We start from the raw sequence: 16,096 nt of genomic DNA, 5'->3' as shown, positions 1-16,096 counted from the left end.
TAGATTTTAATTTCCAAGTGTAACCTGAAGATATTAGGGACCCCAACAGCTTGTTCTCTTTTAGGAAATGGGGGGAGGGAGAGTAAAGAGTCTCTATATGGACTTTCTCCAAGCTACTTGGTAAACCTCTAGAAAAAAGTCTCCCAAGGGGTTTCGATAACTTCTGGCTCAGAGTGAGCCTGATGGCTTTACTACGTCTTCCCCAAAACCGGGCAGGGCCTACCCAAGAAAGAAAAAAGACAACTTCAAGGGAAAAAAGATTGCATTGGAGCCTCTGGAAACAGGTAGCTTGGCAAGAAATGCCAGGTCGGGAATCCCTTTCATAGTCAATGAGAACGCTGCCCACACTCCGGGAACCTTAGTGGTCTCCAAAGATCCATAAAAAGTCTGGAGGTGGGGGAGGCAGGAGGACCCTCCTCCTACTAACTATTTGAATTAAGCAGCCAGTCCCTCAAATAATGGGCTGACTTTTCTAGAAACGTGGGGCACTTCTCAAAAACCGGGGAGACTAGTTGTGCCCCCTCTGCTGGTTTTGCCAGTCTGTGTTGGTGCAATTCCCTGTTCACGTTAGCCTGGGCAGTGCCTATGGCTAGTTCAAAGGGAGCTGGTGTCGAAGGAAAATATTAGTTCAGTCCTAAAAGTCCTACCACTTCAGTCCAGCAGGGTCCCTTATAAATAAGATTTGTGGAGCTGCTTTGGATACAATCACGTGTAAACATCAGCTATCAGCAAGAAGCTGGCAGCCGAAGGGGCTGGTTTCCCTTCTGCCCCAGTCAGCATCATTTTCACCCTGCCAATGGAATGTTAAACAAAGGAGTCGGAGTCGTGGGTGGGGACCGACAACTTCCTAGATTTTCCATGGGCCTTGACACAGATTCAGTCATCCAGCCATCAATCACTCAAATTAGGATTTGGAAATTTTTGCTTTGTTTGGAACTCCTCTTTTTTCAAAGCGACCCCAGTGCTATCACCTTTGGAAGATAAAAGAGATATTCTGCCATGTTTCGAGGCTGCCCACCTTCAAGGGCTCTTGCCACTGCCGGCTAGGAGAGGAGCCCAGCCACGCAGATGGTTTCACAGAAGTGCTATGGTTCTTCCATTCAAACGTCCCTCATGTTAGACCTTTCCAAGAGCTGCAAACGCTTGAAAAAATTTGCTGAGTGAAGTCTTATCGCTTCTTTGCCTACTTTTTGATGAAAGTCCCAAAAATGCAAGAGAGTAAAATTACCGAAAAGGCAGACAGAAAGAAGAAAAGAAAAAGTGGTAGATAATCCCCTATCTGGCCAGCAGAGACCCCGCGGTGTCTGCTCTATTAGGCCAAGCGATAATGCACTAAGAGGTAGACGTTACGAATAGACTCAGTGGGCCGACCGGGCCAGATAACAGAGGGAACTATGACTGCAATTACTTGTTTTTAATCAGGAGGAGATTTCCAGGCTGCAGACAGTTAAGGATAGGCTCGGCTGTTGGGCTGGGGTGCGGTTTTAGAACCAGCCACCCCGAAGGCGGGCTGCCACGCTTCACGGACCTCCTTTCATGACTCTGGGTCTGGGCAATCCTGCTTTTCTGGAACCAGCCTCCAATCAGTGAAGCTAGGCTGATGGAAGGAGGGGGTAGTGGGGAAGGGGGAGGCAAAAGCAGGAACTTAAACAGAGAAACCTTTCATTTTGTGTTCCTTCTCCACATATGGATTTGCTTTTCTGCTCGGTTTTCATAGCCAGATTAACCCTTTTTGTTCACACAAGGCATGTACCTTGGGGATCTCCAATAATTTCCTCCCTGCAGGGGAAGACAGAACCAAACTAGTGATTACAACTGTGGAAATGTTCCGTAAAGGGTCTTATGTGGTGATTAGGAGATTGTAGGGGGGAGAGGGGGTACCTAGTGGAGGAAAATCAAGGATCTCCTTGAAGAAGTGAGAGTAGGAATTGGACGGCAGTTTCCAGAACTTCCCCAGGGGCGTGTTCATCAAGGAGCCTGAAGAGATGGTTGGGACCCACTTCAGGGCCAGCTTGGTCTAGGAGACACAGAAGGAACAGGCCCCTTTTGCCCCACAAAAGTCTGGGGCCATCCTGTGTCCTGCTAACCTTTCACGCGCCCCGGAGCAGCGTGTGTTGGGATTCTGTGACTTCAGTGTTCCGTCCTGGCCGCTTTGAAGCTAACTTAATTTTGCCTGTTAAACGTGACATGTTGAGAGAGGGAGGGCAGTAAGGAGCTCCTGGTATACTTTGCCCCAAACCCAGATTCTCCTAGAGTTAGGCCTGGACGGACTACCCGGACAGACAGAAACAAAACAAAAACAAAACACCATTTCTAGACAGTAAAAAGTACTCTTTTTCTTGGGCCTTTGTTTAACACTTTATTGGGGACACTCCTGACATCCAGAGCTAAATCCATCAGACAAAGGCACTCGGCCACACACAAACCATTCAACAGGAAAAAGCCTTGAATCTGTACCCTCAAATACTGATGACTCGGGCACTTCTGCAATCAGCTCGTCACCCACCAAATGTTTTCCTGTTCTGTGTTGCTTTAAATAGGATTGGCCTTTTAAAACAAAAAAGAAAAAGTTTTCCCTGCGTAGAACTCGAAGTAGTGGATCAGTCGGGCTAATCTCAATTTGTTTAGTCTGTGCATTTTTATCCGCATTACACAATTTAGGAAAAGGGTATCTAAGTTGAAGAGATGTTTTTCGCATCTGTGCTTGTCCAGACACCGGACTAGAAATGCCCGAGAGCAGCTCTGAGGCAGAAACGGTAGGCTTGGACACATACACACGCACATGCACACACGTGCACACACTTGCACACACAGCCCCCTGAAGAACATTTTTGCCCCCAGCTATGACCTGTAATGTAGACAAGGTCTTTGCTGCTGCCTGAGTAAGATATGCAGTGCTTTATCCAAAGTTGTTTCCATGGCTGATTTCCAGGTCATCGAAGAGAGCATAGGTCGGACGGTGCAGAATGGAGATTCAAATAAGGAGAAAGACTGCCAGCAGCCTGGTCTGCACATTCCTCTGCCTGCTGCACCATATTCTAAGCCAGTCATCTTAAGCCCAGATTGGATAAAAGATAGGACCCTCTAGGATTTGGCCCCAAGTGCCGCTCCTTCACCTCCTATTTCGGGGGACAGGATTCTCTTGGCCACAACCTGGAGCCCTAGCTCAAGGCTTCCCTGGAACAGGAGCATCAGTAGGGAGGTGAGTGAGCCAGAAGCCAGAGGATAAGCACAGAGCAACAGTTCGGCTTGATTGGAGGGGGCAAGATAGGGAGCACGCATTTTACATTAAAACAGTAACTATATATTATGGAATAGGTGGCCAGCCATCACCCTAATGTCAGAGTGAATAGACTGGAAAGAGTTTGTGTTGTTCCCCCAGCATCCCTGGGTTTCCGGCCCTGGCCTCCACTTCTGGCGGCACATGGGACGTGTCACAGGGAGGGTTTACCTTCAGGATGGGTGGCAAATGTAGACTTGAAGTCTATAGACGGGGAGTCATTGTGCTGGTGAGTGTGTTGATTTCGTTACCCTGTTAGGATTTTTGTAACCCTGTTTTGGCAACTCATTTTTTCAATTGTTGGAGAAGCTTCAAAAAGTAGAAGAAGGGGCCAGCCTGGTCACGTAGTGGTTAAGTTCACACGTTCCACTTTGGTGGCCTGGGGTTCACAGGTTTGGATCCTGGACACGGACCTACACACCGCTGATCAAGCCATGCTGTGGCGGTGTCCCACATGCAAAATAGAGGGAGATTGGCACAGATGTTAGCTCAGCGACAATCTTCCTCCAGCAAAAACAGGAAGGTTGGAAATGGATGTTAGCTCAGGGCTAATCTTCCTCACCAAAAATAAAAAGTAGAAGTAGTCCAGACTCCTGTCAAGACCCTGGGGTTATCGAGCCAGAAAGTGAAGTGCAAGGACCCTGTGATACCGCCCAGCCAGGCCTCTCCCCAAAAGAATCATCCTCCTTCAGCAAACAAAGAAAAGCCAGTTTTCCTTGATGTGGCTTATAACATTTTGGTCTTAGGTGTCCCAGGTTGGGCTCCTCTGTCTGGCAGGATCCTTCGGTCCCCTCTTTGGCCCCAGTGGGTGGGGAGGACCATTCCTGATCTCAAGCCTGGCAGAGGGTCTCAATATCAGTGAAAGCCCCCGAGGGGAGTCAGCCAGCCAGTGAAATTTAGAGGAAGAGGAAGAGAAAGGGCAGTGGCTGCTTTGTCAGCTGTTAATGAGGCGGGCTTGTGCCAGGGCAGATGGAACCAAAATGAAATGACAGTAACAAAATTCAGACATGCTGTAAAAACTCATCTTGCGGGGATGGTGGTCTGTGAGTAGTCTCGGAGGAAGAGATGTTGAGCTAATGAGCTGAGAGACTTACAGTCCAGGCTGGAGCAGCTGAGGGTACAATGGTGAGACCTGGTTGTTCCCAAAGTTGTCTGCACATTGGAATTCCCTGGGGAACTTCCAAAATGACTGCGGCCTGGGGCCCATCCCCAGAGATTGTGGCTAAATTGCTCTGCGTTGTGGCCTGGGCTTTGGAAGTGTTAAGAGATCCCAGGTGATTCTAATGTGCAAGTTTGGGAACCACCGATGTGGCCCCTCGCTCTTCAGAGTGTGATCCCTGGACCAGTAGCATTGGCTTCTCCTGGGAGGTCTGTAGAACTCACCCAAGACTTGCTAGACCAGAATTTGCATGTCACCTAGATCCCAGGTGATCTTTATGCTAATCAGAGTGTCTGATTAGTTTGAGAAGCACTGTCCCCGTACACAGCCAGGCCAGGCCAAATCCCCCTGCTACAGGACAGTCTCCTGACACGCTCTTTCTCCTTCCTGGTACTGATTGCTTTCGTAATTCTACATTTAAGTGGAAGGGCCCCAAAATATCTGAAAAAGGCTTCTGCATCGCCTGCAGTGCATTGGCTAAATTAAAATGGAGATTCGGGATTCAGAGAAACATGAGGTCAAATCCAAGCTCTGGTACTCTAATTTAACCTCTTTGAATCTGCTATTTAGGGAGCCCAACTCATCCTGGTTTGCCCGGAGCTTTCCTGGTTTTAGCCCTGGAGGTGTGTCGCATCCGGGCCCTGAATCAGTCTCCGGCAAACCAAGACAATGCTCCTCTTCAGTTCATTCCAGTGCAGCCCGGGGATGCCAGCCAAGGTGAAGGGTCCTCAGACTTCGCTTGTGCATCCAGATCCCCTGGAGGGCTTGAACTGCGAGGGCAGGGCTCCCCGCGCACGGTGCCTGATGCAGTAGGTCTGGGGTGAGGACTGAGGATCTGTAGTGCTAACAAGTTCTCAGGTGCTGCTTGGGGACCGCACCTTGAGAACCAACACAAGATACCAGCCTCACAGAGGTGTTGTAGGATTTGCACGAGCTTGGGCTTAACACAGTTACTGGAAAACCACAAAGCCTAGTACTTGTTACAGCCGCTGTTAATTCTTTTTACTATGGAAGAGATGGGACTTAAGCTGGTCCCTAAACAGTGGGTGGGGTCGAAGCTCTCTGAGGTTTAGATGGGCATGAGCAAGACCCCAAGTGTATGTTTAGGACTGCAAGAGGCCCAGGTGATGGGGAGAGAATCTGGGTAGAAACAGTAGATGATATGGAAATAGAAATAGATAAATTTGGACAGGTGAGAGGGACCAAATCATGGGAACCCCATGATATCTAACACTCAACAAACTTTATCCCTTTAAAAGTGGTTCAGCAGGGGCTGGCCCGGTGGCGCAGCGGTTAAGTGCACACGTTCTGCTTCAGTGGCCCGAGGTTAGCCAGTTCAGATCTCGGGTGTGGACATGGCACCACTTGGCAAAAGCCATGCTGTGGTAGGCGTCCCACGTATAAAGTAGAGGAAGATGGGCATGGATGTTAGCTCAGGGCCAGTCTTCCTCAGCAAAAAGAGGAGGACTGGCAGATGTTAGCTCAGAGCTAATCTTCCTCAAAAAAAAACAAAAAAGGTGGTTCAGCATAACTTCAGAATGAGATGTGTGCTAATATCCTTAATATAGACAAACTATTAAGAGCTGGGAACAAACCCAGAAATGGCTTGCTACTTGGTTATTATAGTTTTTGTTCTTATTTTTAAGTGGTAACAGTTTCTAGGAAACAGTCTCCAATGTGTCCCCTAAGCCACTGTCAGTCCAACCATCTCCACAACTTGGGTCGGAGGGTGAGCTCCAGCTCCCTGCTCTGGTACTAAGCAGACATGAGCTGTAGTCATTTCAGGCTTCCAGGGAGGGCACAGATAAACCAGGTGAAGCCAGTGTCCTGGTGCTTTTCTCTCACAGGCGCTCCCTGTGGTTCTGATCCACTTTCTCCTCTGGCTGCTGCCTCTCCAACGGCCCTTGAAGCTTGTCCATTGCCTTGAACATCTACACTTTAGTTTACTTAGCAGATCAGGGTTGGATGATAGGAATCTGGGGACCAAGGTGATCATGACCTTGTCCTACTCCCGACTCTAAGCCTTCCAGGACCTCCTACCCCTATAGACACACTGTCCCCATTGGATCCTACTGGCCTGATGCCCAGAGTCAAGGCTAGACTCGTAGGAGGCTGTTTGGACTCTGGAGACTCCTAGTGTGGTAGACAGTCACAGGATCTGGATTCCAAAGTCATGAGTATGAATTACGTCCTGAGCATCAAATCCCATCAGTTCCATGAGCTTGTTTTTCTCATGAACCAAATGTGAGATATCTACATCCTAGGGTGGTTGTGAAAACCAAGGCAGATAAGGGATGTGAATATACTTTGTAAACTGTCAAGTGGTGTCCCCTCGGCGGAAAGTGCCGCAGCAGATTGGATGAGAGTGTAGCAATGAAGTAAGCCCTGCCTGGTTTCACATCCTGGCTCCACTTACTAGCTATTGGATTTTGAAGACGAGGCTTAACCTCTCTGAGCCTGTTTCCTCATCTGAAAATGAGGTTACTAAAAGTACCTCTCTTGTAGGTTCATCAAGAAGCTTAAATTAAATATTATTAAAATGTTTGGCCTATGCCTGGCACATGAGGCGGACTCAATAAACGTTGGCTACAGTCATCATTAATAGGAAAGATGTAATATTTTTGCTCAAAAACCGGTACTGGTAAGGGTAGTGTTAGGAGACGCCCTCCCCCATGGGAGCTCCAGTCCAGACCACTCTGAATGGGCAGGTTGCTTCCCCTCTCTCGGGTTCGCTGTCGTGCATCTTCTGCTGACTAGGAGTGATGATTCCACCTACAGGGTTGTCATAATTGTTAAAGAAGAGGACTCTTAAGTAGGTGAAATGGCTGTGTGGACTGCCAGGCTGTTCTTATTTTGGGGTTGTTGATGGTAGTAGGGTACTCTCCAGTATCATTTTTCTGTATATGATCACAGTTCTTTTCTGGACCTTCTCGTAACTTCACCCCATCCCACCCATCTCCACCCTCACTCTACCTTCTCTGCTGGGACCCCCGAGGGCAGGGTTTGTTTTTAAGTAACAAAGCATGTTGACCAATAATCTTTACTAACACATATGATTACAGCGCTTACGTGTAAAAGACAAAGAGTATTTGACTTGGAAGAGAATTCAGTGTCAATTCAGAATACCCCAGCTCAGGAAACAAATCCATGGATAGTCAGGAAGGCATGTGGTGGTTTTAAGGTACAGTTTTCAAAAAGGTGAAATCATGACTCTAGCGCAAATACAAAATGAAACTTATTCAACTCATTAATTAATGAAGGAATCAGTAAGATATTTAGGCCAGTTCAAAAAGCTTTTGAGGAGCTAGGTACTTATAGGTAATTTAATGTTAGGACAAGGTTGATGGGTTAGGTCCGTAACTAGTTAATGTCCTACAGGACAATAAGCCATAACCTTTGGGGTTATCTTTTCTGAAAGAACAAAAATTATTTGTATTTATATCTCTGCTAGACAAAAATTTACAAGTTAACATGTAACTTCAGCAAGTCTTGGAGTAGAGCAAAGTCAATTTCTCTAGATAATCCTTTTGGGGATGGGGGGAGGGGCGCCAATGTCATAGTGCCACCATATGACGTTGAAAGGCTGTGCCACCCACCTTTCTGTCTTATGTCCAGGTTTTGGATAATTGTTTTTTAGCAATAATAAATACTTATTTAACTTTACAAACAACGTTTTAATCTTACACGATGCTTTAATAGCCCTGTTGAAGCAAAAAGGGCAGGAAAACCCATTTTCCAGGGGAGGAAACTGTTACACAAGGAGGGGGAGCTGAGCTGAAGGAAGAATCCCCATTTTCTAGCCCCGAGACCCATACTCATCCCTAACTCCACGTCGCATTTCTCCCTTTCACTTCCTCTTCATCTCAGTCCTACACTGTTCTTGGTGACATTTTTCCCCTTAGGACTTCCGTTGGGGTTCACCTGAAAGTAAATGCTCAAAGGAGGGAGGAATCCCATGCTGCCCCTGCCTCGCACATCCCCAGGGGCTCCTGGTCTCATCTAAGTCCTTTTAAGTCCCTGCCATGATTCAGTTCCACAACATCATTTGAAGCACGTCCTCCTAGCTTGAGCCAAAGAAAACTGTCAAAACATTTTATCCTCCCCTCAGGAAAAAGGACAGAATAGATGCTGCATTCCAAGAACCCAATTTTTTTAAATGATGGCTCCTTTTAAGCTCTTCTAGTCTCAGCTACTGTGAGCCACTGCGACATCTTTCATCTGAGATGGAGTCCACATCAGAGAAACCTGCTGTTTATAAACCGGAATATCTCATTTGAAACACTCTTTCTGGTTGATGTGTTCCCGTCCTCAATAAACAGGATCATCATTTCTGTGTCAGAGATCTCTGGGTCTGTCTGGCTCCTGGATGAATGGCATGCGATGGACAAATGGCTATTTACTGTGTTCAGCAGTTGGCCAGGGACCCGGCTGTGAGCCGGCCTGATGGCCCAAATCTATTTCTTCCTCGCAAGGCCATTTATTTTTCTCTCCCACGGACTTCTGTCGCCATGGAAACTATCCCACTAGCAGGATGGAAACCAAGGCCACCTCTGCTTCCTGCACCTAGTCAGAGAGGCGACACACGAAACAAAGTAGAGCATTAGAAAGTGTCTGAGGTGTGCAGTTAGAAAAGTCGCTCCTCTGAAGTTCCCTAGAATTCTGCAGCTGGGAAAAAAAAATTGAGAACATCTGATTCAGGGTCTCTCAGACTGTTTACACAAGGTGATGACAACAACGACAAACACGCAGTGCATGATAAGTGCATCCTAAGCCCTTTCCATGTGGCGTTAACCCATTTAACTCCAGGAGGCAGGTTGGTTCTTGTTATCCCCATGACATAGATGAAGAAACTGACCCTCTGCAAGTCCAGTCACTTGCCCAAGCCCAGCAGAAGAAGGGACAAAATTGAGAGGAAAGCCCAGAACTTCTGGTCCCCAAGCCTAGACTTCTTAACCCAAAATAGCTGCCTGCCCTCCTCCTCTCCTCTCCTCTTCTCGTGTAGCCTGGCGCTCAAAGGCTCTGGAAGTCCCTGCACATCTGGCATCTGCCATTTTCATTTGATCCTGTAATCCTTCCCGCCCCCAGCTGTAAACCACTTTGAAACATGTCACAGAACAATGATTCTGCAGAACAGAATTTGGGCAACCCTGATCCAGGCCAGTTTTCTCATTTTACGGAGAGGCAACCAAGGCAGGCCAAGGAAATGAGTTGCCTCTAGCTGCACAGCTAATAAATGTCAGAGTTGGCACCATAGGTCCAGCCCCAGCCCGTAGGCCAGGGCCCTGCTGTGCCGTGTTGCCTTACGTCACTATTTCTAAACCAAACCCCGAGCCAGCAGCTCAACTCCCACAGCCAAGCATCAGGACTAATCCCCTTGTAGGCTGACTGTTAAATCAGCCGCTCATTAGAAGAACAATGATGCTCAAGCATGCAGGGAGCTTCGCCACTTACGAAATGTTTCACATAGCTCATCTGTTTCCAGGCCTCGCCGCCTCTGGGTCTATCTGACACGGTCCAACAGTGAAACCTTATTCATAAATTGTATACCTCCCAAAATAACCTTGGAATCACTCAAATATTAAGTGTGAAAGGATGAGTGTATTTCAACTAGTAGAATCCAAGGTGTCAAGAGCAAGAGGCGGAAGTCTGCAGGGTTTAAATGCCAGCGGCTTGAGGGAGCAAAGGTCTGCCTGCTCTTGAAAGTTCCTGAACTTAGGGTGACGTCTTGGTGGTGAGCATCGTCTTGTTTTTCAATTTGACCATGAATCTAGCACTGAACAGGCATGACTATGAATGTGCTTCCCTTCGAATGATTGCAACGTGGCCCTTACTCCCCGAGCGGTGAATGTGTATTAGACAGAACAGCATAGTCTGGGAAGACATGGTGTGAACAGCAGGCGCCAAGTGGGAGGCATGGAGCTGTTATGTGGGAAGATTTGGGGTGCAGAAGAAAAACATTTCATTTCGTGTCCTTCCTTGAATTCTAACATTCGCAACGAGGACGGCCTCACAAGTTTCATTACTTGTTTTCCCCCTCCTCGCTTAAAAGCAAAGAGGGTGGACGAGGCATGTCCCAAAGCGCGTGCTCAGACGGCGACACCCTGCCCATCAAGCTCCTTTGTACCTTTTTGCCCTCGTGCTTTCTCCTCCTCCTGCTAGGAATCTCTTTCTCCTCCTTTTCTGCCTGTTCATCTTGCACAGCTCCAATCCAGAGTCACCTCCTCTGAGAAGGCACCCTGGACTTCCCACATTGGTTTATTCACACCTCCCTCTGTGCTCCTAAGGTCTGTGTGCGAAATAGTAGCACCTGCCATTTTTAGTACCTAATGTCATCTGCACTTTACACACATTATCTCTGTACCCATTTGGCAGATGAGAAAACTGGAGGCTCAGTTGTCCCAAGGCCACTGTGGCTGTTAAGTCGTGAAGCTGGGATTGGAATCCTGGCCTCTCAGGCTCCAAAGTCCAGGCCTTTCTACGCCACAACAGGCAGCTTCCCTTGCCTCAAACTTACCCCTTCCAGGAGCAGGTGATAAGCATGTGTTTCCCTCTGCATCTCCACCTAGACTGTGAGCTCCTCCATGGCACCCCAGAGTCTTATGACGCATCCTTTTGCCTGGCACATAGTAGATGCTAAATAAATGGTTAAGCGACTCAGTAGTTTGATGAATGAGGAACTTATCCCTTTATCTCGCTAGTTGATGGAGCCCTGCTTCTCATAAAATCCCCGTACCTGTGCATACCTGTAGTGCATCGTCCTCCCCCCCCACTCCCAGGGGAGAGTTAGTCAGTTTCTCAGCCAGCAGACCCATATACTAACTGCCTGCTTCTCCAATTTTAGGGTGATACAAATCTGAATTTTGGTAAAGTGCAGATTCTGATTCAAAAGAGCTGGGCTGGGGCCTGAGGGGTTGCGTTTCTGGCCAGCTTCCAGTGATGCTGCTGGTTTGAAGGCCCCATTTGAGAGCCATTTGGGTGTAAACACATCAGCAGCAGCCACCAATGCACTTTGGTTACCTTTGGCTGGTAACGAATAATAAAACCTGCCTCATGCTAGTTGCTCTCCTTCCAAAGGACGACTAGGCTTCCAATGCCCCTGATTTACCGTGTTTTAGCAAAATATTTAAGTTATGCTTTGAGCTATAAACATTTGGCAGGATGGACGTTTGTTTGTGCCTGTAGCTTTGGTTTAGTCGCACCCTATCAATAAATCACAAATAGATGAGGGAGAGGAGACACGGGCTGGGAGATTCCATTCCTGTGACAAGTGGATCAGGGGAGTGGGTGAGGGTTGGGGAAGGAGCAGATGATCCCTCACGGTGGAGGGTTTCCAACACGGCCTTGGTGTCTGCTGACAGCCCTGGAGGCTGGGCAGGAGCTCCCGCTGCATTTTTACTGGGAAGCGCCCCACCCTTCCATACTTGCCTGCCCCATGGCCACTTTCCCGGCTGGTCTTCTCCATTCCTGGTAAACAGTAAGTGATGGCTTATTCATCTCGAGCCCTTTGAACCCCACACAATCCCTTTGCTGGCATGCCAAGTCTTTTAGAGGTCAAGCGTCCGCTGTCCAAGATGTTTAGAAGGAAAACGCCCTCTTTTCTGTCTCCTTTTCCAGATGTCCCTGGGCCAGCAACAGTCAGCGAGAGGTGTGCCTTGTTTGAGATGCAAGGGGACGTGTTCAGGCTTCGAGCCACATCCATGGAGGTAATAGAGTTTGTCAGGAGAGGCTCTGCCTGCCTTCATTTCTTGGCTGTCCTTTCTGGGAACCCTGGTCATTCTCTGCTGGGACTGCTTAGGACGCATGCATTGCGGGAGGACTGGCTCGGGCGTGAATGCACTCCTGCTTGGCCTGATTCAGAAATGACAGAAAAGCCCTCGGGGAGCCAAGATGAAGAAGTTTAGTGCTTCGTAAACCACTTCCAGGTGGAGGCTGCATAGATCAGCCCAGCAAGAACTGCCCTGGGAAGATGTGGCCCGTTGTTAGCTGGTGCCTTGTCCGTTCCGGGTAGAACTGTCTGTCCTGGGGGTTGGTGTTTGTGCTTGATCTCCCCCTCCTGCACCAGCATCCCTGTTGGTGGGTTTTGATCTAAGAGTGCCCCTGGGACAGAAGTGAAAGTCTTTGGGTCCACTGTACTTAAAAACCAGGACCTGGTATTCATCCCCATGCGGGAGGGCCGTTAGCTCCAGCTGGACTTGGCTATGCAGAGCTTTTCTTTCTTCTTTTCATTGAGGACTCTGGAAACAAGAGGTGGGGCTGCCACACGGCACGTCTCCCAGGCACTGTTCACATCAGCATCTATGTGGATGGCACCCCCTGGAGTTGTGCGGGGCGCAGCCTGTGTGACATCCCTGCTGCCCGAGGAGAGAGAGGCTCTGTAAGGCACAACAGCAAAGAAGGAGCTTTTGTCTTCACTGCCAGAGGGTTGCCTTGGGCACTCAGCGGGGGAACAAAATTTGGGAGGTGTTCGTCTCAGAGATGTCGGCTTCCATTGTGAGATGGCCATTACAAAAATATTTATTGAGCTGAGCTAAATCTTTTCTATTTAAATGGTGAAATAACCCTAAGCAGTAGGTATTCATATCTCCATTTTGTCGATCAGGAAACTGAGAGTGAGCAACGGGGAGTGCTGCTAAATGGCAGAGTTCAAACTCGGGGCTGCGTGAAACCCCAGCCCATGCTCGCTACTGGTCTGCAGCACTGCAGGCCCTGAGCTTTCAGAGCACAGGACTGTTCCTTGCCTCCATTCTCTGGCAGTCCTCACCTCAGGAGCTTATGTGGTCTTCTCGATGCAAGGGACCTTCAAGGTCATCTAGTCCCGGCTCCCATCCCCTGTTCCTCCCACGAATTCCTCCCACAGCTAAAACACTCCCAGAAGGCGGAACTCCCCACCCATCTATTTTGAGCACTTGAGCTCTTTCTGGCCTTGAAGAGTCAGCTTCCATATCGTTTCACCCCAGTGGTCCTGAATCTGCCATCAGGGTGTCGTAGAACAATGTTGACTCCTCAGCTCTCTGAAGCCATCTGGGTCACCTCCTTTCAGAGTTCTTAGGGCAGGGGGATAAGGTTCCGGAAATGCACACACCAAGTCAGCTCAATAATATTTCCCTTCTCTTAAGGGCCACAGTCCCTCGTTGCCTGTTGTCTGACACCTGAAAATGATCGTTTAATATACTTTGTCTGGTTTTCTAGTTGTCTATGGCAGGAGAGCAGTTGTGGACCCTGTTTCTCATGGCTGGAAGCAGAAGTCTTTCAGCCTTAGTTTTAATTCCTGCATTTCCTCATCATCCTGCAAATGATTTGAACATCAAGTGAATTTATCCTTGAGAACTAGGCTTGTAGGTCCTGGATATCAAGTGTCATCTTTGGTTTGAGCAACCTTAACAGGGACCTAAATTCAAGCCCTCTTGGGGCAGGAAGATCCCAGAACCTTAGAGGGGAAACCTTGTCAAGCCATTTTTATGTTCCAGTTCTCACAATCTCAATAGTTTGAAAGATATTTAAATGATCAAAGTGGCAGCCAGCCTGGTTTAGTGGGAAAGTCCCTCGACTAATAAGCACAGGACAGAATTCACATGCTGACTCTGCTTGAACAAGACATTTCCCTTCTCGAAGCCTCAGATTTCCCATCTGAAAAATGGGAGCGTTGGAGCTGAAGTGCTCTAGGATCCCCGTCCGGCTTTACAGTTAATTCCATAGTTTCAGGCAAATTGTCTGTAATCGCATTAATGATCCCCATGGTTGTCGAATTAGATTGGGCTTAGTATTAGTAGCACAGAAGTAGGAGTGCTTAGAGAGGAGGGTACAGAGTGAAGACAAGAGCAGACTTTCGGAACAAAATATCATGAAAACATAAGGAGGAAGTTCGCCCAGCAGCCTCAGCATCCTGCTTTCCACATCGCCCTCTTGGGCTCCCTGCCCACCTGGCCAACTTCGCAGGATGCTGAATTGCCACTCAGGGCAGAGGAAAACATGCCTCCAGGCCTCCAGGCTTTTCAAGAGAGCCCAGCGCAAGGTCTCTTCCTTGCCTGCGGAGATTTTCTTCTTCTTCTTCTAATAGCTTTCTTTTTTAAATGTACAGTGACTTCAGTGAGTAGAGAAAAAAACCTTGATTTGAGGAGAGCAGGGGACATCGTACAAAAACGGAAGAGAGACGCCTGGCTCTTAAATTACAAAAGTTTACCTTCTTCCAGGCTGGCTCTTGATCCCTCCTCCCACCCTCCTCGGGCAGCACCCCTTCTGATCAGGGCCTGTCTCCACGCCAGCTTCAGCAACTGCCCCGGGAACCGCCCTTTTACCTCTGCCTCTTCTCTCTGGGGCAGGGGACAGATAACTCTGCTGTAAGAGCTGGGCTTCCTGTGCTTTTCAAGGGACGATCTAGAGAGGTCAGCCCGAGGGGCTTAAATTCTTGAAAGGGACCGAGTGGCGACTCTCGCACCTTGGTGTGTGTCAGAATCACCTCTGGTACGTGATCACGAGTGCCCATGCCCAGATCCCACGCCAGCCCAGTGAATCTGACCACCTGGAGCCGGGGCAGGGCATATCCAAGTTTACCAGCGAGGTTTGAAATCTCATCACCTAGACCAGGGATCAGCACGCTTTCTGTAAAGGGCCGGATAGTAATCATTTTAGGTTTTGCAGACCAGGTGATCTCTGTCACCCCTATTCAACTTGGCCCTTATAGCATGAAAGCATCCATAGACAATATGTAAATGAATGAACGTCATTGTGTTTCAATAAAACTTTATTTAAGGACACTGAAATTTGAATTTCACATCATTTTCACGTGTCACAAGATAGTAATCTTCTTTTGAATTTTTTTCAACCGTTTAAAAATGTAAGGACTATTCTTAGTCTTTCATGGGCCATACAGAAATAGGTGATGGGCCAGATTTGACCCACGGGCCATAGTTTGCTGTCCCCTGATGTAGAACAACCTCTCGTTTTACAGATAAGAAACTTGACCTTGGGCCTGTGGTGGGCTAGTGTGCAGGCTGGCATTAGATGCCAAGGCTGTGCCTCTTCCGCAGTTCTGGGTTGCCTACGACAGATGGCAGAAATGGCCATTTTAACCAGTGAGGACCTTTCTAGTGTGTCTGTGTCCCCTACAGTGTGGGTGCCTGGAAAGAGCAGAGGGGGCTCGAGGGGTGTCTTCCTTATCTAGGAAGTCCCAGCAATGTGCCTGGCAACATAAAAGGAGAAGTAATGTTGACACAATCTCAAAGAACATCTCATAATTGTCAACATTTTCCATTTCAAAGTGTTTTGCATTCCCAACATCTCTGATAGCATCCTGAGCGTCTACATCAGCCAAAAAAGCAAAGGGCAGCTTCTTCACCCGGCTCCGTGTGTGGAAGCTATTGGCGAGGTCAGAGGATCTGAATGGACACCGGGCTTTCCTTCACTTCCCCCCTCTTCCTCCTCCTTCTGCTTCCTGCTCTGCTGCTGTCATTCCCCACATTGGAGCTATCACCTCTCTTCTTAGGAAGTAGTCTCCTCCATGCCCGGCTGGTAAAAGGGAGAGGCAAGAGAATATTATCGATCATGAACAAAATGCCCCGATTTTGCAAAGCAAGCAACCCCTTCGTATGAGAACGAAAAGACTTCTTGTTTTTGCCTCACATCACTTTAGGGCCGTATTCTCTTTTGTAGTGCTGGAA

General features: G+C 48.2%; 1 protein-coding gene across 2 annotated transcripts in view; it reads left to right on the top strand.

Moving 5' to 3' along the window:
- LMCD1 (LIM and cysteine rich domains 1) overlaps window positions 1-16,096 on the top strand; it is a 59,710-nt gene that overhangs the window by 18,390 nt on the left and 25,224 nt on the right. For both annotated transcript variants that reach the window (XM_001491739.7, XM_005600408.4), the window contains exon 2: window positions 12,054-12,142. In XM_001491739.7, the coding sequence (XP_001491789.3) occupies window positions 12,054-12,142 (89 nt within the window). The remainder of the gene's footprint in view (window positions 1-12,053; window positions 12,143-16,096) is intronic.

The sequence above is a fragment of the Equus caballus genome, chromosome 16 (assembly GCF_041296265.1).
Source record: "Equus caballus isolate H_3958 breed thoroughbred chromosome 16, TB-T2T, whole genome shotgun sequence".
Lineage (NCBI taxonomy): Eukaryota > Metazoa > Chordata > Mammalia > Perissodactyla > Equidae > Equus > Equus caballus.
Note: the sequence above shows the minus strand (reverse complement) of the source record. Positions and strands in the feature narration are given on the sequence as shown.